Genomic DNA, 24781 nt, shown 5'->3' on the forward strand with positions numbered 1-24781 from the left:
TCCCACGCAATGTTTAAAATGGCTCCTGCAGAGCACCGAGCACAATGAAGTGCGCATGTTGTGAAAAGGTTTCCTCTCGGCGCTCTGCTTGCAGCTAAATCCTGCTGGCGTGTGTAAAGGTAGCGTCTGTAACCTAAATGCACAATGGTCGTGTTCACGAAGCCTCTGGTGGGATGCACAATTGAAGACGGAAGCTCGTGTTGCCTCCGAAACTTCGTGATTTTTATTTTACTTTTATGAATTTTAATTTTTTGCCTACGTGACTTTACCGAAAAAACCTAAGAATATGAATCCTTGCAGTCACGAAAGCTTCAAATCTAGAACGCACAATTGTTGTTTTTTCCAGCACTCGGGACGTGCGGCACAAATCAATTTCGCTGTCAAAACTCGGGCCGTTGCATCCCAATGTCCTACAAGTGCGATCAGGAGGACGACTGTGGAGATAACAGCGACGAGCCAGCTGACTGCCGTAAGTGACGTGCCTCCACACTCGCGCCTTGACGGACGTTTTTGTGCCAGCTTCCGCAGTTGCGTTTCGCACCGGCAGATGTTCATGTGTCTGTCCACAGCACCTGCCTCCACCTACCAATGGCTTCCTGCTCTTTCAATAACTCGAGCCCTTCTGATATTAAAAAGAACACTGTACTTTGCATGCACTTAATTAAACTGTATTCGGTGTATCTTTTCAAGAGTTTATTTACAGTGTGGAATTACAAGTGATATTTTATTACTCGTTCATGTATTTTGTTGTGTTGAGTAGTCGCTGTCAGTGGTTTTAAATTAAGGTTCAGTATCTGTCCATATTTTTTTTATATTTATGACAGATTGCAGTCGTCAACACCTATCATTTTCACAAACGACAAATATAGAATGAGCAATTAGAAGAAAGAGGTGGGGAGAAATGTCACGTCTGCCTTTACAAACTCATTTAAAAGAAGGAAGTAATGACAATAGCTCATCCTTTCTGTTCTTTTTACATGTTATTGGGAGATGGAAGTTGTTCTGTATCCAAACCATAGTGATTAATGCTTCTTGTATAAAGATAAATAATTATTTCTGTACTTAGTAAAATTGGGGTTTTTTTTCCATTGCTTGGAGTGCTAAAGAGGTCACCACATCTGCTACCATGAGCTCATGTGTCGTGTAATTTGTGCAGGGAATTGCCAACATATTTTCTGCTTTAATAAAGAAACTAAATCTTTTTTAAGGTCATTCATTAGAGTTGCCCATTGTGTGCCAGTGCAATTGCCTCCAATTGAAAGAAGAAAAACACCGACCGTACATTGAATATGAGCTATAGACATAATTGACTACAGCATGGATATCAAGAGAGGTAAAACGAGCAGTGGAAGATTGCGAGAGGGATGACGATCAGAGTGATGGTCACAGTTAGACCATCAGAGTTTGTAGGCCACTACTGGAAACGAGCAACTATTTTATTAGGAAGCCACTGGAGCTATGCACTTTTAAATCTAGATTCAAAACTAATTTCTTTAAAACAGTTTTTTATGTTGAGTTTATTGACCCTCCCCCGCACCTCCCAATTAGCACGTTTGGCTGCGTAAAGTGTGAAAGATGTTCAACATGCATACTACTGGGGAAAGAAGGAAATGTAATTCAATTACAATGGTGGGTGGAAGGGGTCACCTTTGCCCAGAAGTGCGAAGTTTCAGGCTGACAACAACAGCAATGTCAAGCTTTAAAATGAACTAACCCCTTACCTAGATCTTCCTCGTAAAAGAGAAGAACAGTCTTGTCTGGGCTTTCGCTTGATTTAAGTCACGGACATGGTGGGATTGTTGCATTCTTCAGTGTCGTTTCATCGCTTCCACACAGCTCACCAGAAGTGCCAGGCCACGGAGTTCTCCTGCAGCAACGGGCGCTGCGTCCGAAGTGCTTGGCGGTGTGACGGAGACAACGACTGTCATGACTGGTCGGACGAAGTCAACTGTAGCAGCAGCCAGGGTATGGAGTGCGCCGCGGTGGCTAAGAGATGTTAACTGCCTCGCCTTGTATACAGGAGGTCGTGATTTCTATCCAAATCCAGACACCTGTATATTTGGAGTTTGCATGTTCTCCCTGTGGTCGTGTAGATTTTCTCCAGGTCCTCTGGTTTTTCCCTCCACTTTTAGAATCAACATTAGTTGTAGAGTATTTTGCTGCAATGGCTTCTGAAAAAGAGCTATATAGCTTAGTGGACCAGAGCTGGTAAGTGTAAAAAAAATAGGATGTGGACGATGCAATACAATGTGCACGTATGTGGACATGTTCAGCCCTTTTGTCAACTCAGGGTCTCGTCTACATTCAGTGGGGTCGTGCGGCTTTATTTGACCTTGGTTCATATCAGATCTGGGGTGCATATTTGGTTTGAGCCTGGATTGTGTTTACACGTGGGACCACCATGCACGGCAGGTTGCTCTAATTATGCCAAATTGCCTGATGAAGCTGGTTGTAATCACCAGCGAAACATTCTATTCGGATCGTAAATGTTATGGGTTTACTCTCCAAATACACCAGTGTGCTGGACTAGTAACTATTTGGCATGTGTTTTTTTACGTGACGAATCTTACTAGTTGGCTGTGTCGGGTGGCGGCGGCAGCGGGTAACGACACATTTATATTTATGCGATCAAACCCAATAAACCTTTATCGTGGATGCTATAGGCTGTGTTGTATGGTCAAAATAACCTTCATGGCACAGGGAGGCCCTCGTCCAGCAATGGATTGACAAAGGGCTGTAAACGTACATTTTAAAAAGTCGTGAATGAGAAGCCATGCATTCGGGTTCTCACTTGATGGAGTACAGGACAATGTTTTATCACGTTATCGTGACTCAATCTTTTTCATGGGCGAAGGTGTTTTCTGTGCTCTGTGCGGCAGCGCGCTCTTCTCCACCTAGTCCGTATGCGCAAGTGACCGATTGGAGAAGCCCGCGCGCACACTTGGTCCGAGCTTTGTTTTCCCACCTGAAATTTGCGTCGAAATTTGTGTCGAAAACGTGTCCCCCGTGCTCAAGGCAACATCTCGTGCTCTGCGGACGGATTCCAGTGTCCGAGCGGTCCGTGCATCCCCCGCCGTTGGCTGTGCGACGGAGACAAGGATTGTCTCGACGGAGCCGATGAACAGCAGCAATGCGGTACCAGACCTCCCGCCGCGTGGCGCTCTATGCTGCACCAACCCAGTGTGAATGTGTCCTCTCGGCTCTAACAACCATGTATTGGCAAGCTGAGAAAATTAGTTTTTTTTGGAAATTTCCCCACTGGTGTGGAGGTCTGCCTTCCTAGTCCTTTTTTAAATCCTTTATATTAAGTTTGCTTGCTTGCTTAGGACCGTGCAAATCTTTCGCTCGTTTTTTAACCCACTTCCCGTGATCCAATCGAGCTGACATTTTCCACACAGACTCGTTGTGCGTGACAATTCATTTTCGTGAAAAAATATTTCCTAAATTTTACACTTTAGGGAATTTTTTTTAAATATTAAATTACCAATTACTTAATGCTGGCAGACAATCATCTGACCCATAGGTGGCAGCCATCTCAAGCCAGAGGACGAGAGGACTCTAGCCGCCACGCATATAAAGGATTTAGAGTGAAAAACTTTGTTTTACGGGTTAATTTTCTCCCACTTAATCCTGTCCGGGGCGATCTCCACGTCCACACTCTCCACAAGTCCTCATATCCTAGTTAATCACTTCAGACCGCCTCTTTTAATTAGGCCTGTCTCTGTCTGCGCCCTGAAATTTGCACGTCCATCACAGGTCTTTCCCCGTGCCTCCTGTTTGCACAGTTGACTGTACAGTGCGAAAGAAGTTCAACATCCATCAGAATCTTAATCTTTATTTAGAGTGCAGGAGAAATCCGATGCGCTATGAAGGTCTTTTTCACAGACGTTCCAGTATGGGTGGGGTCGACAAGTTACAACAGCATACATACATCTTCAATGTGGTTTTTCTTTATTCTTAGGACATGTCCTAGCCGTCTAAGTCGACTTTCTGCCAGACTATAATTAATAGTAATCTGGGGAATTGGTTGATCTAACTGCATGGGCTGAAAAGTCACTTTCAGTAGAATCCATTAATACATCTGCTCTGAGTTTACAAAATGGTGGGCCAGACTTTTACATTCAATGAGATTGCTCTGACCACAAAGTGCTTGAGGTTAAGTAGTATTGGTTGTGAATGTGGTTTTGTGTTTTTTTTTACGTGGCATACCGGGCACAGGGGATAGACAGTGCCCGCCCTACGATTTCAAGTGCGTTGCATCTGGCCGCTGCATCTTGGGGTCGTGGCAGTGCGATGGCGAGAGGGACTGCACCGACGGGTCGGATGAAGTCAACTGCACCGATTCAGGTCGGTCGGTCCCGTGATGCCCGTTGCACTTTGGCGTCTGTTTGTTGCAGAGTAAATGCAGTGATTGAAGCAATAATACACTAAACTCAATTCCGTTGCATGAAACCCGATTGAAGTAAAACAAAAATGCACAGTCCCACATCAGGTAGGTAATGACTTAAAAACCAATGCTTGCGTTTTTTTAAATTGGTAACTATTGATACAACTTGAGTGATCCTTCCTCTGCAAATAGTTTTATTTTCGCTGATTATACCGTTTTTACGTACGTCTAATTAGTCATTTTTCCTGCTTGTGACGTGCACGTTAACTTTTAAGCCGGCTCAAAAGGTTCTCAAACGTGGGTGGAGGGTGTGACGTCTTTTCATTTTTCTGTTCAGGCGGCTTGGTACCCCCGCAGCCAACGCCGGGCCACCTCAACTGCAGCTCCTCTGAGTTCCAGTGCCGCAGCGGGGTGTGCATCAGCCTGCACTGGAAGTGCGACGGTGTCGACGACTGCGGAGACTACTCCGACGAGGCCAACTGCAGAGGTGAGAACGATATGCGATGGCCAAATGTCGCAGCCTTCTTATGTTAACCATTTTTCCATTTTCTTGGTTCTTTCGGTAAAGTCACGTAGAAGGGAAATAATAAAATAATAAAATAAAACATTTAAAAAACATAATAAAATAATTCTCACGACGTTTCGGCCACAACACAAGTAGCCGTCCTCAGGTGAAGACCAGGTCTGTCGGGGAGACAGAGTCTGAATGTCATTCAGACGCTGTCTTCACCTGAGGACCGCTGCTTGCGTTGTGGCCGAAACGTCGTGAGAATTATTTTATTATGTTTTTTTTCCCTTCTACGTGACTTTACCGAAAGAACCAAGAAGATGAATCCCTGCAGTCACGAAAGCTTTAAATCGAAATCATTTTTCCATTCCGAGACGTCTGAAAATTGCGGGGTTGGATACCCCCCCCTCCTTTCACCGCTGAATCTCGGAACACGCGCAAGCGGTTCAGCGTTAATTTGAGTTAGGGAGGCGTTGCGCCGTTGTTATTAAAGACATTGTACCCACTGCAGAGAACTGTAGCGACAACGACTGCACTCTAGCTGGCGCCAAACCATTCCACACGCCCTCCCGCATGGCCTTTTGGGAGCATCGGTTCCGTAAAAAAGTTATTTAATTTTAGTTCCGATGACGTGCACGTACATAATCGGAAGAAAAATGTATAACATACACTTACGTCATTGGAATGGGAAAGGGTTAGTACTCTGTCGAAAGCAGGTCCATGGCTCAAACTCCTTTTCACCTATACCATCCCTCTCCCCGCCCCTCCTTCCCCCACCGCCTTGTAGCGCGACACTCCATCTTGCGGTTGCAAACTTTAACTCGGGCAGGCGAGTTGAAGTGTTTTCAGCCTTGCCTTCAGCAACAGCGCATGTTGCAAGACACTCTTTTCCGGATGTAGCCTCACGTCGCAGCCAGTGCACAATGTCAATCATTTTACATAAAACAACCTTTATAAGTTCAAAAATTAATTCTGAAATTAGGTTTATTTCCAATATACTGTGAATTCAAGGCCTTCCTACACTCAGTGATGAGGGTTGATTGACCAAACTTCACCAGGTTAGTTGGTGCTAATTGGAGAAAGGAAAGGCTCAGGACCAGTTCAGATTTTCACCGCCACTGATGTTGGCTGTAGCTGGAAATGAAACTCTGTAGCCCCGTAGAGTGCAGTGTATTAACCAATGCTTTATCACTCGCCTCCATTTCCTCACGTAATCCACGTTATTGCAAAACGATTCTCGAAGAAAGTTCAGCCGTTAATTAAACCACGTTATTAATTTGACAAAAAAATGTTGCAGCTTTGCATAAACAACATGGTCACCTCTCAATCTTTCGCACCTCTGATTCGCACGGCTGGTTACGTACGGTCCGAAAGAAGTTCAGCGTGCATACAAACATCCTGTATAATTTGTCGGAGAGTTAATATTTTTGTTGCTGCGACCGTAGCCATTGCACGCTTGAGTGAGTGTGTTGTTTCGTTTTGTGACGACACTAGGTTCCGGACCAACGGTGGCGCCACGGTGTCTCCCGCTCTTCCAGTTCCAGTGCAGGAACCACCGCTGCGTCCCCGTCTGGTGGAAGTGTGACAATGACAACGACTGCGGGGACTGGTCGGATGAGGACACCTGCCCCAGTAAATTGTTATTTCGAGATTGCGTCGCACCAACGTGTCCCAAGAATAGGGGTACAAATTATGAAAATTATAATAAAAACAATGATCCTGATTTATTTTTAATAGACGTGCCCCTGTACGCTGGGGCGTCTCGGAGCACTTTACATTGCATCTCCGCTCACTCAATTATTGGAAATGGCACCTCCATTTGCAGCTGTCCGTGTGGGCGCAAGGTCGCACAGTCATTGGTCTGTCAGTAGGGGGCAATGATTGCAATGTATAATTAACACGGAGTAATTTACAAAGTAGATGCCCAGCCCTGAAGTGGTTTGCTCCACTGTCATGATAGGTGAAGCAAGCAGAAACATTTGCTGCCATTGTGCTTAATCTAAACACACCTTTGCATTCTCTTAAGCTATACCCGTGCACCCCTTGCTAACCTGAATTACTTAATGCCATTTGTATCCTTGGGCTTGTTTTATGCAACTTTACCAATTTTTTTTTTCGTGTGTCGATTTTTTTTTGCTGGAGTGGCTCTAACCTTTATGTTTCGTTTCTTGTCCTTCCCCCGCACCTCCGATTCGCATGGTTGGCTATACGTACAGTGCAAAATAAATTCTACATACATACCTAACCAGGGTGTGGCAGAAATTTGGCATTGACAATGTGAATAAATGCCAGTACCTGCAATATTAGTTTTCATGAATAGATTGTAGCAGTTATCAGTGGTCATATTAGAAATTGCATTTCAGACCTTTGGAGAGCATTCATATTTACCCAACACCGACATTTCCCCCTCCATTCCCATCATGCCTGGTGACATATGTAGTAATTGGCACAGTTTTTCTCACGGACCCACGTAGGCATGAGCTTAGAGCAGCACTAAGTCTGGCTCAAGAGGAGCAGGCCTGAAATGCCTCGGTCGTTATGCCTGGCCTATATCCGACACCGTGTTCGTGCCTTGCCGTTCTCTTTGCCTCGGCCAGATTGGCAGCCAAGTAGGGGGAATGCGACGACCTCCTCACAGCCGTCCGGCTGCCCAGCCCATCAGTTCCGGTGTGGCGATGGAACGTGCATCTTTGACCACTTTGTGTGCGACGGCTCACCCGATTGTGGGGACGGCTCCGACGAGTACGGCTGTCCCACCCAGCATGGTAACGTGTACCGCTCGCCGGACAACCTTTCCACTTGGCGTTCTTTATGTTTTATTGATTTATTATTGCCTGCAATTGTGAACAACAGCCATTTCAGACATTAGTACATCTGATTGGCATACACATTGGTTCACTGCAGCTCAAAGACTTAGTCTTAGAAGGTGTGCGGTGAAGTTAGCAGATGTCCATGTGCTCGGCATTTGAAGGCCTGAAAACCAGAAACAGTGATCTTGCTGACAATGTGTTCAGGGAGGCAGTTCCATATCCGGACAGCAGAATGAAGACATGAGCTGTCCAGGGAGCATGTTCTGGCAACTGGGGGGGGGGCAAGGGCCATGGCTTGGCGTGTGGCAATATGCTCAGAAGCTTAAATGCCAATTTAACATGTTCGTGTTGTTCATGTTAACGTTTTAATTGCCATGGATTCCCAGACGCCTGCCACTTTTGCCCTGCCATGGGCCCCGAGTTTTCATATTTTGTCAGTGTTCTCTATGAAAGATGAACAAGGTGTTTGTGTTTAGTTTGTTGTCCTTCGCCCCACGCTTTCAATTATCATTGTTGGTTAGGTACGGTGCGAAAGAAATTCAACATGCATGCATATAGAAAGTTTTACGTTCCACTCACCACCCAGAGATGGCAAAAGAAAACAGATTTTTTTTTTGCAATTTGTGCTGCCTCATCTTGAGACTGAAAGAGCCCTCTTTAATTTTCAATCATACGTAATATTCGTAATCATTTACAACCCTTTGTGTAAATCTACTGCTGGTTGAAAGCACCTCCACACCCAGTCAATCATAAGGGCTGTTTGACCATACCTCGTGATGCTTAGCCAGTTCGGGTTGGTGAAGTAGATGGTGCACAGGACCGCTCTCAGATATCACTCACCACAGATGTTAGCTGTGGTCACTGGGTTCATTGCGCAATGCACAAACCACTATACCACCGCTCCCCACAATGTCACAGTAATATACAAAAATTGTTCGGGCAACTTTATTGCACTGAAGTTTTCAAGCAACCTGGTTTGTAGAATACTGTACAGTAAAACCTTGGATTGCGAGTAACTTGGTCTGCGAGTGTTTTGCAAGACGAGCAAAAATTTTAAGTAAATATTAATTTGATAAACGAGCGAGGTCTTGCAATACGAGTAGTACGTGTATACGCTTTGTCTGCCGAGCGTCACGTGATCACAACTGATATACGAGTGCTTTGATATATGAGTGCTTTGGATTAGAAACACGTTTCCGGAACGAATTATGCTCGCAATCCAAGGTTTTACTGTACATGTATTTTAAAAAACCTGCTTCAGGTTTGCTGCAAAACATCTGCCATGAAAGCATGTTTGAATCTCCATGAATAGTCAGTTGTTATCCTTTATTTACTTATAGGATTGAATAAACCCATGAGAGACCTATTATACATTGCCTCTTCAGCAAAGGCGGCTTGGTTTATAACAATACTTATTCGGTGCACAACATTTTACGAACGTTTGATAATTGACAATTCTAGACCAAATGTAGGAATCATTTCTATAGCATGGCATTGTGCTTCCATGTAACCTTTTTTTTGTGCCAGCAGTTATCACTGGAAGACCATCTCCGTGTAGCTTCACCCAGTTCCAGTGCCTGAAGGACAAGTCGTGTGTTCCAGCAAGCGCACGCTGTGACGGCCGTAAGGACTGCGTGGATGGCTCCGATGAACTTGGCTGCTGTAAGTGTCTATGTTCATGGAGTTATACGTGGGTGGGAACTGCCCAGTATCGAGTGCCGGGGGGGGGCGCCTTGCTTGAAATTAAGGTCGGGCAGAATTTCCCGCATGATTTGGCACCGCTCGCTAATGTTTAGGCCAGAACCAGAACACTCCGCTCATCTCGTAGCTATTTGGAAATTGAAAATGGATTGCTCAGCTGATCTATCCAGAGAGTCACATGGGGAGCAGCGTGTTCTTTTGCCGTGTTAATATTAGGCACGCAGTGATTATCCCCACCCACCCACCCCCGTGATTCAATGAATTGTCACGATTCAGGGTCACAACTCTGTTCAAGAATGTTATTCGAGAAAATGAGTTTTTTATATATATATGCACAATTTTTCAGGTTTTGTTTGTTTTCCCTCTCGTTTTTTATATGATTGGCACAGTTGTCACTTTTAGACTAATTGTAGCAGCATATCATTTGATAATTGTTTTTTTACCCTTCTATCTGGCAACAAAACTGACACCTTTTTACAAGGAGTCATGTTTGCATAGACCGCAATACCTGCAGTCATAATACAAACAAAAGAACATAACTCTGATAATGTGCACTGTCCTTGAAGTTGATTGGTCCACACCCGAGACAGCTTTCCTTAGAGCCTAGTCTCACATGGGTTGGACCAGATGACACCAAAAGGCGCACAACTCAAAGACAATGCACCATCAGAGTATGAGAGCTCGGGGCATGCATCTACACTATGGGAACCTCATTTGCCAGTAAAAATATGATAATTGTTTTTTTTACCCTTCTATCTGGCAACAAAACTGACACCTTTTTACAAGGAGTCATGTTTGCATAGACCGCAATACCTGCAGTCATAATACAAACAAAAGAACATAACTCTGATAATGTGCACTGTCCTTGAAGTTGATTGGTCCACACCCGAGACAGCTTTCCTTAGAGCCTAGTCTCACATGGGTTGGACCAGATGACACCAAAAGGCGCACAACTCAAAGACATAGTGTAGATGCTTGCCCCGAGCTCTCATACTCTGATGGTGCATTGTCTTTGAGTTGTGCGCCTTTTGGTGTCATCTGGTCCAACCCATGTGAGACTAGGCTCTAAGGAAAGCTGTCTCGGGTGTGGACCAATCAACTTCAAGGACAGTGCACATTATCAGAGTTATGTTCTTTTGTTTGTATTATGACTGCAGGTATTGCGGTCTATGCAAACATGACTCCTTGTAAAAAGGTGTCAGTTTTGTTGCCAGATAGAAGGGTAAAAAAACAATTATCATATTTTTACTGGCAAATGAGGTTCCCATAGAGCATATCATTTGTTTATAATTCGCAGAAATAATAACTTATTTTTACGTGCATGCTTTGTGAGATATGTATAATGATCACACACACGTTGATTTTCCTCTCAATGAATTATTGCTTGCCTATTTAATCTCCACAAAGTTTAACCTGACAATATTTGTACATGTTCTGTTATTTTACAGTGCATGGCAATGCACTTTACCATATTTACGAAGCTAGAGCAGTTGAGGCCTATAAACCATAAATCCAATCACAACGTACGGCAGTGTATTTTTAGGCGACCGGGAATGGTGTTGGTCACCCACCCCCGTGCCGGCCTTCATAGGTGCTCACTAACAGCACTTGCCTCAACAGTTTGTTAAGGCTATACGGGGGATCTTTGTCTTGACTATTCTTAATGGAATCGCACTGAGTCATGCACTGCAATGAGACTTGCAACTGTTTCCATGTGAGTGCTTCTGTTAAATGGGGGGTGGGGGTGGGAACAAAGAGGGCAATTCTATGACACGAGCCTTTTGCCCGTCCAAGGACGGGTGTATTGCAGTAAATCTGAAACTTGCAAACGAAAAGCAGACCGCGATGTGATATTCGTTGCATTAGTGCATGTGCATTTTGCAAGGGCGGACACAGACCTATTTCATTTAACGGTTATAATCCCTTGTTCATCATGACGTACTTTTTACTTCGATGTCTCAACAGCGTTACGGAGATCGCGTGATGACGTGAGGGTTCTGCCTTTGTAGTGAGGGTTGTACGTTGACGCCGAGGAGGGGGGAGAAGGCGCCTCAGCTCCCCATGTGGAGTGACGTCAGCCGCTAATTATTATGAATGGGGGGGGGCTGTCCATTTGGAGGACGTCACCTGCTCATGAATATTAATGAGGGGGGCTGATCGATGTGGAGTGATGTCACGAGCATTAAGGACAGACATTCCTGGGTGATTATAGTCGGTAATGGACACACATTTCACGCAAATGTAAGCAATCATCGTTATCTCCAAATGGCCTTATATTTGGACATAGTCTCTTAACCAGTCGGGACTGATTTGGATCGAATTGATTTTGTCCACCTTTCTTGATGGGTGACAAATGCTCATAAAAGACCGCGGTATTGGACGTTAGTTGTAATTTTTGCTCCACAAGCGAGCGGTTAACACGTGTGTTGGCGTGCGTTCACGCTTGGTGCCGGGCTTTATATTCCACAGTGCCGGGCGTGTGCGGGGAGAACCAGTTTGCATGCGCGGACGGCAGTGGGTGCCTCGAGCATTTCATGCTCTGTGACGGCTACCACGACTGCCAGGACCGAAGTGATGAGACGAACTGCCCGCGTGAGTGACTCCTCGTGCGCACTGCATGCTTACGCACGCCTCTCATCTCGGCAAAAGGCGAGAGCCGGTTACAGAAGGGTGTTTGCGACACGTCACTAGTTAACGCGATTGGAATAAAATCGTGTGTGTGTGCGCGTACTGTAAAAGCCGTGGGAAGCATCATGTCGTGTTTAGGTTACCTTGATGGCTCTTGTCAATTCATCGCCTTTCCTGGAAAGCATTTTCCTTCAAGGACAACAAAGAGGTTTTGATCAGCGGCCAATGTCGTGCCCTCATGTCTCAAATAAAAGTTTGATATATTAAAAGTCTCGACGCTGGGTAATTTGCTAAAGTGTTCAGTCGAGGGTGGCCACTGTCTGATGCTTGAGAATAATTTATATTAAACTGAACGAGGACGTGATTAAGTTGTGCATTTTCTGGTCCGGTTTAAAGAAGCCATTGTGTACTTAATATACAACCTGCTCTGTTGATGGAATTAAATGTCCATCCTGAAATTGTTTTTGTGAAATTAAAGCGAAGAACCCTGCCTTTTTCATTCTGAGCAATATTACAACTCATTTTACCCCATCAGTTAATGCTCTTTTATCTCCATCATCATCATCGTCAACAGCCATGATCAATCGACTGCTGGATGAAATCCTCTCTAAGATGTCATCATCTTTCATGGTCCTACGGTGCAACAGTCCATCTAGTACCTGCACATGAGTTGAATTTTTTTCTTCACCTCCACAGTGGATGTACCTTCAGGCAAATTCCTTTCTCTTCGACTGCCACTTCATCATTAGTTTCGAACACTAGCTGCAATCCCTTCGAGAAAAATGACCTGCTTGGCATAACAAGTTCAAGTTCATTTATTAGGTATAGCCCTGTGAGCCATTCGGCTCTTGAATCGGGTGCAACCGCAACAAACAAAAAACAAAAACATGAACAATTTATTTAAGCTATTTCTGTAGCCAGGTTGCATAACATGCCCTTTCCCGCTCGTCATACGAAGCAGTACCAGTCAGCGGGCAAAAGAAAATCCCGTGGGATAGGTCAGAATCCGAATCAGAATATTTATTTATACTCGAGGAATCTGATGAGCTTTGAAGCTCTTTCACAGATGTCCAGTAGGTATTATGCGTAGCCAGCCACTGGACTCCAGCAATGCATATACGTATAATCATCACCTACCTACATTTCTGATTTGTTAATCATGTTGCGTTAAGCCCAACACAGCTGGGCGACTAGTTTGCACTGGATGCGAGGGTGATTTTACTCTGCGTTTTGTTACTCTCCAATGCACAGAGGACACCTATCATGTGCAGAATCTGCGGCAGTTTATGGCGCACGGTGACACGACCGTGCAGTGGGATGAGCCCAATCCCAAACCACTGAGGGAGTTCTCCTACATGCTTCACTTCAGGTTAGTGAAACACTGTTACCCTCCCCCCCACCCCTCCCACCCTGCACATTACTATTCATGTCCATGGCATTGCTAATTCATGAACCAAGTGAGACCTCAAAAGTAAATGCTTTGTCCACTCACACCGTTGGCAAAGGTTGGCATCGGTTACGCTGCAATTGTAATGAGGTGGCGCGCTGTCTCAAAAGGCTAAATCGCTGAGCTGGCACCGTTAAGATCTTGGGTTCGAATCCAGGCAAGCGACTTGTGATTACGTTGGGTTCTCAAGAGTCGCGAAGAGATGGTGTCAACCCGGTCACCAATGACTTCCAAAAAAAACAACCCATAATATTACAGCGCTGAGTAGTCAAAGTGTCGATTTGACTATCATGTGATGAACTATGCTCTCGGTGGCAGAGGAGCAAGCAAGTGGGAAAGTGCTGTCGTCTATGTGGAATAGGGGTTACTTGAAATTATCTCAGAGGTAAGCTTTCCATGGGCTGTTTTCTAATGTGAAGCTTTGCACTGTGCGGTGAGAAATCTGAGTGGACACTTCCTTTTGAGACATGATGCCGATAAACTAATCAGGATAGAATTGAGGGGGAAAAATGCACAAAAGCTATTATTGTTATGAAGACTACTCATGTAAAGGTTTTTTTTTTTAACCCATTGTCATCTTTTCATCAGGCAAACTGATGCATTGTATCACAATGTTAAACTGCCAGTTAATATAATGCATATCACTATGCATTAGTTGATTCAAACATATTCTTGCACCCATGATACACAAAATGAATTGTGCACGAAATAATTGACTACTTATTATTGGTATAGATTATATACAAATAACATTCTAATATCATAGTTAAAGTATTAGAGGAAACAATACCAATCGGCAAAAACGATACAAAATGAACAGATTCTTGCATTGAATTGAGAACTAAAATCGTAAAAAATCATTACAATTACTATTGTACAGCCTTATGTTCCCAGTTAATGCTTTTGCTCATGGATATATTCAGCAATGTGCCCTCCAGACATGTTGTTATATTTCAAAATTCGCTGGTAATGTAACTATTAACAGAATGCTTCGTACCATAGTGTTGTCAACCGTTTCTCAGAAATAGTGATGCATGGTATTTGAACCCCAGAAAATTACAGGTCATTTTATTTTCTCGTAAATTGAAATGACAATGTGTCGTCCAGTAATTTAGATTTTTTTACTCAATGCTGTATGGCAGCTGTAGATTTCTGGCAGACAGTAATGTATGTTAAACACTAAAAGCAGTTCTAAAGAAATGAGTTTTCAACCTCGGAGACGTTGTTGAGGCTTGGTTTGTCATTCACATCTTGATTCCAAATTTCTTGTTTTGCATGCGTATTTCTTCCAGTGATGTGGCCAAACTCAAAATGGACAATATCAGCCTGAGCAGCCATTTCACCAACTGGACCTCGCGGACGCTCCAGCCCTACACGGAATACCGGCTGACTGTCAACGTGGTTTTGGCATCGCGTGAGATCAGGAGCAACCACTCCTTGACTTTCCGCACACCGGAAGGACGTGAGTCTGAGCCCCCCTACCTGGCTACGTGTTTACCATTGGGATTGTTTTTAATGTGTAGTTTCTCACTAGTTTGTTTGGGTGCCTCGGTGGCAAGATGTTAACTTCCTCGCCTGGTATAGAGGAGATCGTGGGTTCGATCCCGACCCTGACACCTGTATATTTGGAGTTTGCATGTTCCCCCCGTAGTTGCTTGGATTTTTTCTTCATGTCCTCCGGGTTTTCCCTCCACATTTAGACACATGCGGAAAGAGTTTTTGGGTGCTCTAAATTTTCACATGATAAGTCACTTTGTTGAGCTATCATTTGTGATCGCCAGTGGGCCTTACCTGATCTAGGTAAAATAGTCATAATAACGGTTTTTGGATTAGATCGCGTTATTTATAAATGTGTTGCAACCCTCCACCACCCGACACGGCCAATCAGTAAAAAATGTGTCACGTTGACAAAAGACAAATAGTTCACTACTTTAGCCCACCGGTGTGTTGAAGAGTGAATCCACAACATTTACAATTAGGTTCTTGAATTGCAAACCCCACATTGCAAGTATTTATCGTCATCATGGCGTTTCATCTTTACATCTCTCGCAATTAATGTAATTTGCCAAGGTATTGCCTGTAGCTTAACTTGTACGTGGCATAGACTATTTTGATCAGTGATTGGCCAAGTGTCTTTCTGGTCTGCTTGCTTCTCATTTCATCAAATATATGCTTGTGATAACCCTTGTGACTTGTAATAGCCTAATGAGTTCCACCTGTTTATCTGTAGTTCCAAGTGCACCAAGACACCTCAACCTGAGCCTCGTGATGGATGGGAATGTTCACATCGAGTGCGTTTGGCAGGAACCTGACTCTCCGAACGGTCTCATTAGGAATTACGTGGTGAGTTGTCTCTGTTTAAGACACGTACATGTTGTTGTGACAATCGGCATGCAGACACATGACTTCAACTCGGTGGCATCATGAACAATAATGTTTATTGAGAAAGTAACTACTTTATTTAAAATTACAGGAAAACACTTGTTTAAATTTAGTTGCCAAGTCAGAATCTTCCGGCTAAGTTTACACATTTCTCCGTGCAAGTTTTTGCTAAACGTGAGTGTATATGTTGGACAGGTTCAATATCGGACATCTTTACTCGGATCAAGCAAAGAGGATTTGTCACGGCAGCCACGATACAATATCTCGTTTGTCCAGCTCGACACCACCTATCATGTTCGGGTAAGTAAAAAAAACACAGCAAGCAACGTGTGCAGCACGTCACGAATGATAATACAGTTGATCATCGATTATCCGGTTTCTAACATTATCAGGCGGTCCCAGACCGATCTGACGAAACCGGCAAAACCACTCCAAAGGCCTCAATCAGTCCGGCTATCGGCACCACGTGCGTGACAACAAAAAAAAGTAGCCTTGCTTGATTTCAGTGTTAAATATTATATACAGTACATTATACACTGTGTACAACTTAAACAATTAAAATACAGCAGTATATATACATCACCCCATGATGCAGAGTGTTCAAGATTGGTTGGAGTGGTAAGTACGGTGGTCCAGTAAATACTACACTAACTTTATCAAGTAGGATATTTATTTTTGTTTGTATGTTTATGCCAATTTCACGTAGTTAACCAATTTAAACATGGAAAAAACGTACAACACCTAAAAACATAATGTCATTAAAGAATGTGCAAAAATTAGCTATTTTTTATTATGATGTAGTGGTTGTCCGGCGTTTATGAAAATCCGGCGCACCCTCCCCTCCGAAGCCGCTGGATAATCGGTGATCTACTGTTATTTTATTTTATATAGCATCATTCCTGCTAATTGCATCCGACAATGCTGAACGTTAATTTTCTATATATATAAGGGCCAAATCCTATATGTAGCAACTACCAAGCAAATTGAAACCCTCCCAGGAAATAAAATGAAGCAAATAATGAAATGGCACCAAAACGAAAGGCGCACACACAACAACAACACAAAGTTATCACAACATCGTAATTAATCCTTTAAATCAAGATCACAGACCACAATCCCAACGTCTCACACGAGCAAGGAAACCTCGCCTCTGTTGAGGTAGCAGTAGTGTTATATTTTCGTTAAAACTTTCGCTTACATTTGGGCTACAACTTTCATTAGTTATTTTTTATGGTTTCAAGTCTTTATTGTACCACTCATCAAAACAATCCAGCAAACCATACTCCAGGATGTCTTCACCAATGTTGATCGTTGCACAGAGGCACCAAGGATTAATTGTTTGTATATGTGGCTATGGTTTGGTTGTTTGAGAGTTGCTAGCTCAGACCTTGGTGGGGTGTTGATTCAGCCCTTCACCTTTCGGGGTTAATTAAATAATTAATGCTTAGTTGTAGCAGTTGCCCTGGATAAACTCGTTTCTGCCATGAGAATATTACATTTCCTACATTGGCTGAAGCCTCATTGAATCTCACGACTCTTTTACAAAGGATGCCGCTGCATTGGAGTGTTTGGTGAAAACCATGAATAAGTGTTTAGCGTATGGAAGAAAACCCAAGAATCCTGAAATCACCAACTCTTACGTCGTGGTGGCACTCAGCATTGATGTCCCCATGTTGTTAAGTCTTGGCAAGTCGAGGTGGGTCCCCCATCCAAGTACACACCAGGCTCGAGCTTGCTTCCCTTGCAAGATCGTATGCATCTCTGTTGATTTGCTCGAAGGCAAATGAGCAGCACGTATGAGATGAACGCTGGACCACGCTCGTTTTGAGCTGGAAACGACTTTGCCTCTTTTATTATCTGTACAAACAATTTAACGTTGATCAGGCGTCAATATTAATACTATGTAGACTGAAATATTCACGTTAATATTAAAATACATAAATAACATCACAATCACTTAGTTGTACTCTGAACAGTTTCTAATTGCTGGTGCTCGTGGTTTTGGCTCCACAGGTTGCCGCTGCCACCTCCTTCGGCCAAGGCAACTGGACCAACTGGACATCTATCAGCAGTGAAGGTGAGCCTGTGGTAGTATGTATGTATGTTGAACTTCTTTCACACCGTACGTAGCCAACTTTGCTAATCGGAGGTGCGGGGGAAGGACAACACGCTAGATACAAAAAGCAGTTCCAATGCAATTAGATTTCAATCTAGATTTAAAAGTGCATAGCTCCAGTGGCTTCCTAATATCGGAAGGAAGAGTGTTCCAGACGGCCGCAGAAGCGCATCTGAAAGCGCGCGAATTAGTCGCTGTCTTTGTTCGACGGTCAGCCAAAAGCTGCCGCTGCGAAGATGAGCCAGAGTTCACGTGATGGTGGTTTCTGCTCCTTGACGAGATCCGCAAGCTTTTGGTAGAGGGCCTCCTGTGCTGCAACTGTACATGTGGTGGGAATGTTCTTGATCTTTTCTGAATTCAAGGTCATAAGCAAAACCCACCTGTGAAGGTTTGCCATATATGGCAGGATGTTATGAATGACAAAGTAAATGGTAATTTTAAGTCCTATGGCTTGTATAGAACATGTACAGCCCTTTTAGTTATTCCACTGCTGGATGAGGACCTCCCATTGCTGTATGGGTCGTGGGGGTTATTTAACTATACTTCACCATGCTGGTCGTTGTGAGCTTGTAAAGGCGGGCTGCATAGACATGGGAGCATAGAGGTGTAATAACAGCCATAGAGGGTTCACGTGGGGATTGGCTTGCCGGTCCTGCTTGTAGCCAATAAGGGTTGAGATAGGGAGCATGGCCCAGGCGTGATCACGGCATGTCATCAGGAGTGATTGGCCTAGCCATTCGGGGCCCCAGCAAATGGGGAGCCGGATGAGAGGCGTGGTCCCGGGATTGACAGGGAACCATCGAGAATGGTCGAAGCTGTCCATGAACGATTGGCTGGGAGGACCACGTGACGAAGGGATTAAGAGAGAGTGAGAGGGAACGATCGAGAGCAGACTGGAGACTGACAAGAGCAGGGTCACGTGCGGACGGGGGCTCGGGGTGCCACGTGCGCGGTGGGGACTTAGTGCGAAGTCTGTCCTCTCTCCGTTGTCTGCCAGCAACGGAGAGTGAGTGAGTAAAGTGTATTGTGTAATAAGGATTATTACAGAGGTACACTCTCCAGCGATTGATTTTGCTTCACTGCCCTCTGCTTGCCACAGCATGGACTTACGTGACTTGTATTACATCATTTATTTAGCATTGCGACTAATGATTGCCATTCTTTTTGGTTGTCATATCTCCATTCTAGATTGTTACATTTAAGTCCAGAAAGTCAATAGTGTTTGAGCCTCGTGCGTAAATGTGGTTTCGAACTCCGTACATTTTTTTTACATTGCTTGAAACTTTTGTTTTGCAGTGGCCATTGGCCCTCCGACCAATCTCAGAGCATCCGAAGTGACTGACAACCGCTTCCGTCTCTCCTGGGATAAGATCAAGGTTGGACAGGTGTGACTGTTGGACAGTCTCAGACTTAAGGCAGTCGGTGCTCCTCAAGCGACAACAAAGCACTGAGACCCAGCGTGGCTATTAAAGGATTCGAAATAGTTTTTGTTGCTTTAAATAATCGCTTTTGACGTTTTTGTTCATATTTTTCATTACTGCTAGACACCTACCTTAGCATTGCATTTGTGGCAGGAAATAAATCATATGTGCAAATGCACATTGATTTTGTATATAGGTTGAAGGTACAACACTAGATGAACATTAAAGGGAGCTTACGTTGGGGGCGTAGTTACTTGAAATACTCTGGACATCATATCGCAGCGGTGGCACTTTTTTACCTTTTTAAAATACCAGCCGTAAACACTTCTTAAAGATTCTCCATACTCCCATTCATTCTCTGCTCCAGCAACCAAGAATTTTTGTCTAAAGTGCCCATTCAACCTTTGCTCAGTGGGATGTGTGGGGGGGGGGGGGGTCACTCATTCAACTCTGCTGTCCCCTGTAAGGTCAGGCATTTCCTTCCCACAACCACTCATGTCGTTGACTCTCTGCCCCCTCTTCAAGTCTAAGGCTCTAATGCCTTTTTCCCCCTACTCCCATGATGACTATCACTGCAAAAAAAAAAATGTTCTCCCATTTCTGTCTAGCATCTAGAAAGATGTGGTCACATTTCGATGCGATTTGTATTTTTAATCGCGTTGTAAAATTCTGTTCAACGGTTGTCAGCATTTCAAAGTTTGCGTGGCATGTTTCCCTCCCCAATTTTATTACAATATATACTCGTATGTGTATATATATATTTGCCCTTAACTGGAAATACAGTTAATTTATTGATACGATGTTTTTGGCTCCTGCTAGGACGCACACTATGTGGTGACAGTCACTTGGAACTACAAGGACATTCCTGAAGAGTTGCGCAAGATATCTGTGGCTCCAAACGAGAACTCCGTCTCTGGTTTGTCAGCTGCACAGTCGCCGAGCTGATTTTCTCATTTTAGATTTGAAGCTTTCGTGACTGCAAGGATTCATATGCTTGGGTTTTTTCGGTAAAGTCACGTAGGTAAAAAAGTAAAATAAAAATTACGACGTTTCGGAGGCAACACAAGCCTCCGTCTTCAGGTGGAACCGTCACAGCACGATAGCTGATACAGCTGATACAGCGAGCGTGCTGTGACGGTTCCACCTGAAGACGGAGGCTTGTGTTGCCTCCGAAACGTCGTGATTTTTATTTTATTTTTTACCTACATGACTACCGATAAAACCCAAGAATATGATTTTCTCATGTTTGTTGTTTACTTGTATGCACGTATGTTTAACTTCTTTCGCACTGTATGCAGCCAACCGTGCTAGTCGGCGGTGTCGGGAAGGAGAAAGACACATAATGTCCTCAGTAAATAAGAACGCTGATCACGCGCTTATCTTTTACACTTTCACAGTGTTTTTTATTTCGCTGTTTATCAAACGACAACATTGATTTCACTATGAGACCTCCTTTACCAGTGGCAAAATATAGTAATAGGTTTTTACCCTTTCAACTGGTACAAAAACTGACACCTTTATACAAGGCATCATGTTTGCAATAACCACAACACAAGCAGTCAAAATGCAAACAAAAAGGAACAACTCTGATAATGATAATGATATGCACTGTCCTTGAAGTTGATTGGTCCACACCCGAGACAGCTTTTCTTAGAGCCTAGTCTCCATTGGTGTTTGATCAGATGACGCCAAAAGGCGTCTTGGCGTCATCTGGTCCAACACCAATGGAGACTTTTTGTTTGCATTTTGACTGCTTGTGTTGTGGTTATTGCAAACACGATGCCTTGTATAAAGGTGTCAGTTTTTGTACCAGTTGAAAGGGTAAAAACCTATTACAACATTGATTCCATTTGTAGAGTAGTTTGACGGTCAATATATGCAACGATACTACACAATGAGACCTAATATATGCACGTGCATGTATATGCCTATATAACTTAAAATGTAGTTATTTACAGAGCTTATTAGTACTTGCTAATAAGGATCAATTATTCACAGCCTTTTGTCAGGCCTCTGCTGGATGAGGGTTGTTTGACCATACTTGACCACACTAGTCGGTGCAGTAGGTGAAGGGAATTGACCCAGAAGTTTAGATCTCCCTCGCCACTGCTGTTGCCTGTGGCCAGGAATCAAACTCATGTCGCCAGGTTCATCGCGTTAGTGCGCTCATCATGAAGCCACTGCATAGGATGTTGCATTTGTGCCATATAGCTCTACGATGGTCCGTGTGTTAGGAGCTTAAATAATTTCTGAAAAAAGTTCTCGATTGGAGAAAAACGTCGAAAATCATACCGGACAACACGTGGTTAAACCCGAAAAACCATTGTACGTCATTAATACACACCAACTGTTATTCATCCAGATATTGGATGAATAACAGTGCTGATGATCACGACTTCTACACAAAATAGAGGTGCACGTGAAGATGGCATGTGCACGTCATGGTGTGTTGCCCGGTCGGTGTGCAGTGGAGGGCTTGGCACCGGGCCTGGAGCACGTGGTCGTGGTGCAGGGATTCCTGGACCAGACGCCGAGCCCACTCAGCGCCTTCCTCAGCGTAACGACGGAGGGCCAGCTTCCAGCCGAGATCGCCTTGAACCAGCCGACAGCGCTCAACTACACCCACCTCTCTTGCATATGGAGTAGTAGTATGCCCAAAGGGGTGGTAAGTGTGTTTGTATATGCGTGTTGAACTTCTTTTGCACCGTACGTAGCCAACCGTGCTTATCGGAGGTGTGAAGTGTGTGTGTGCGAGTGCCGACATCAACACGGCACGTTGGCACAGCGGGGGAGCACAGGTGGTGTATCGTCCGGCTCGGTCAATGCATAAAATAAAAACCTGCATCTGTCCCGTGACCTTTTTCCAGCGAGCCCTCGACACTTCACTTGACCTCGAAGTGTATCTAGCCGTGCACTTGCACAAGCATCTGTGGTGATGACACCGGCACTTGCTGGCGAATTAGTCCATTGGTCAGAGCACAAATTGGTACCATTTAAGGCGGCAAAACTTGAGTAGCACTCATGTTTTTACATGGCTAATGAAAGTAAATAATTTCATAGCACACTCATTCAAACCGTATCGCGGAATTCACTGTTGTTGGCCACCATAACGAAATTGGTACCACTCATGTGATGCCACCTAGGCTGGTACCGACAAGTGAAATAAATGTCATGTATTTACCACTGTATGCATGACCAGTAGTCTTTAATAAAGATAAACTATCCCGTTCTAGTAAACGGTAAGTTACTCAAGCTATCTTCTTGGTTCTTTCGGTAAAGTCACGTAGAAGGGAAATAATAAAATAATTATAATAAAACATAATAAAATACAATTCTCACGATGTTTCGGCCACAACGCAAGCAGCCGTCCTCAGGTGAAGAACAGGTCTGTCGGCGTCATTCAGACGCTGTCTTTCCGACAGACCTGTTCTTCACCTGAGGACGGCTGCTTGCATTGTGGCCGAAACGTCGTGACAATTGTATTTTATTATGTTTTATTTTATTATTTCCCTTCTACGTGACTTTACCGAAAGAACCAAGAAGACGAATCCCTGCAGTCACGAAAGCTTTAATCGATATTTACTCAAGCTATTAAAAAGAAACCGGAAAATGTTGCTGTTAAAATGTTCCTTCTCTTAACTGCGCTCGTTTGGGTGCCGGTACATATATTTGCGTGATTGGTTTAGTCCTCTGTCAATAGAATGAATGTGGCTAATGTTAATAATGATTCAAGTCTTAGTTGGAATATATCATGATATGTGCAAATCAATATATTTGCTTCACTCGATATTAGTAACATAATAGTGTCTATAAACAGCACATAGCTGAACTAGATCAGTCTTTTCTTGTGTCGGTTATGACAATACTCCTGTTATGAGGACCGAGCGTAATATCGGTGCGGACTGTTTTAAGTAGTCACTGGAAGTTGATGACAGATCCACGCTTCTTAACATTGCGGCTGTTTTTTGTTTTACTCTCCTCTAGACGTACGGGCTTTACTACGGCGTCAGTTTGTTCAACCTGCATCAGAACGGAATCCGTAACACGACAACAGACTTCAGCATTGTCATTCCCATCGTCACAGACGATGACTACATCATCATGGTAAGATGGTTAGAGCTACAGTTTTTTTTTACCGACGTAATTTTAAAACTGCTAACTGTTTCAGACATTTTGCACTTTTCGTCTGAAATATATAATTTTGACTTAATTTTCACATGAAAGTACATATCTTAGTAATAAGACTTTCATCAACTAAATAGCTCTAAGGCTCCAGCAGTGTTAATATCTCACACTGCATGTTCCTAATCCTGGCCGTGACACACCACTGTGATAAGGGTACAGTTTAAATACACCATGGCAGTGTGATGTCGTAATCATCTGACAGTTCAGTTTACAATACTCCAGCTTGGCAACTATGCTCAACGCATTCGCCAAGAACACTGCCCCAAAAAGGACATTGTATATAATAGTGGACATTCCAGGCTCTACAACACAGATGAAGGTCCATTGCCTGAAATGTGAAGTATAACTTTTGGTTTTCTTAGGGTGGTGTTATTTACCAGTGCTAATAGTTGTTTTAGTCATTTGTGCATGTGCACCATTGCCAACGCCGTATCAACGAGACTTTTTTTTGCTTGTTGTGTTTAGTTTATTGTCCTTCACCCGCACCTGATTGCCGCAGTTAGCTACGTACGGTGCAAAAGAAGTTCAACATACCCAAAAACCTTTATTATGAAGTTCAACATACAAAGACAAAGATCCCCCATATAGTCTTAACAGACTTGGGGCAGGTGCTGTTAGCGAGCATTTATGAAGGCCGGCATGGCACACGAGGGGGTGGGTGGTCAGGACCCCACCCCTGGCCGCCCTTGTCTCCCCTGTGGCGATGTTTACACACCGCACCAGGTACTCATTTGAGGCTGAGTCAACCTTAGGGGAGGCCCAGGACCAATTTCGAAAATCGTCACCGGTGTTGGCTGTGAGCAGGAATCAGAATCGGGTCGCTGGGTTCATAGCGCAGCAAGCTTACTGTTGCACGACCGCTCCGTTTAATATTCATACACATAATACATTCTGCGCATTGCACATCCACCCTTCCCGATAGTGCTGGGATGCCTGTTGCACTGTGAGCGGGTATTGTTCTGACCTCTCAACTTTGAACCCCGCAGGTACGTGTGGTTAAACCATACTTGGGTCCTCCGTCAAACTACATGCATGCTCGCGGGATCATCGACAACAAAATGCCTCCCCGGGAGCTGCACGCCGCACGTGTCGGGGAGACCGAAGTCACGCTCAAGTGGCAGCCTCCCTACGATATTCCCGACGGAAACATTGTGAGTTTACCCACATACATGCTGTTTCGTGGTTTTGTCATTGGG

At 44.0% G+C, this 24781-nt stretch overlaps 1 protein-coding gene across 3 annotated transcripts in view; it reads left to right on the forward strand.

Moving 5' to 3' along the window:
* Window positions 1–24781, forward strand: part of SORL1 (sortilin related receptor 1) — a 95469-nt gene that overhangs the window by 57429 nt on the left and 13259 nt on the right. For 2 of the 3 annotated variants that reach the window (XM_078608143.1, XM_078608142.1), the window contains exons 24-42: window positions 347–469; window positions 1837–1965; window positions 3016–3135; window positions 4219–4347; window positions 4725–4874; window positions 6390–6527; window positions 7493–7660; window positions 9236–9367; window positions 11876–11998; window positions 13286–13403; window positions 14774–14943; window positions 15712–15824; window positions 16059–16163; window positions 17877–17940; window positions 19276–19364; window positions 20220–20316; window positions 21869–22065; window positions 23385–23504; window positions 24572–24736. In XM_078608143.1, the coding sequence (XP_078464269.1) occupies window positions 347–469; window positions 1837–1965; window positions 3016–3135; window positions 4219–4347; window positions 4725–4874; window positions 6390–6527; window positions 7493–7660; window positions 9236–9367; window positions 11876–11998; window positions 13286–13403; window positions 14774–14943; window positions 15712–15824; window positions 16059–16163; window positions 17877–17940; window positions 19276–19364; window positions 20220–20316; window positions 21869–22065; window positions 23385–23504; window positions 24572–24736 (2450 nt within the window). The remainder of the gene's footprint in view (window positions 1–346; window positions 470–1836; window positions 1966–3015; window positions 3136–4218; window positions 4348–4724; window positions 4875–6389; window positions 6528–7492; window positions 7661–9235; window positions 9368–11875; window positions 11999–13285; window positions 13404–14773; window positions 14944–15711; window positions 15825–16058; window positions 16164–17876; window positions 17941–19275; window positions 19365–20219; window positions 20317–21868; window positions 22066–23384; window positions 23505–24571; window positions 24737–24781) is intronic. The other variant, XM_078608140.1, reaches the window with a different exon arrangement.

This window comes from Lampetra planeri, chromosome 29 (assembly GCF_965212315.1).
Source record: "Lampetra planeri chromosome 29, kcLamPlan1.2.h2, whole genome shotgun sequence".
NCBI classification, from domain to species: Eukaryota; Metazoa; Chordata; class Hyperoartia; order Petromyzontiformes; family Petromyzontidae; genus Lampetra; species Lampetra planeri.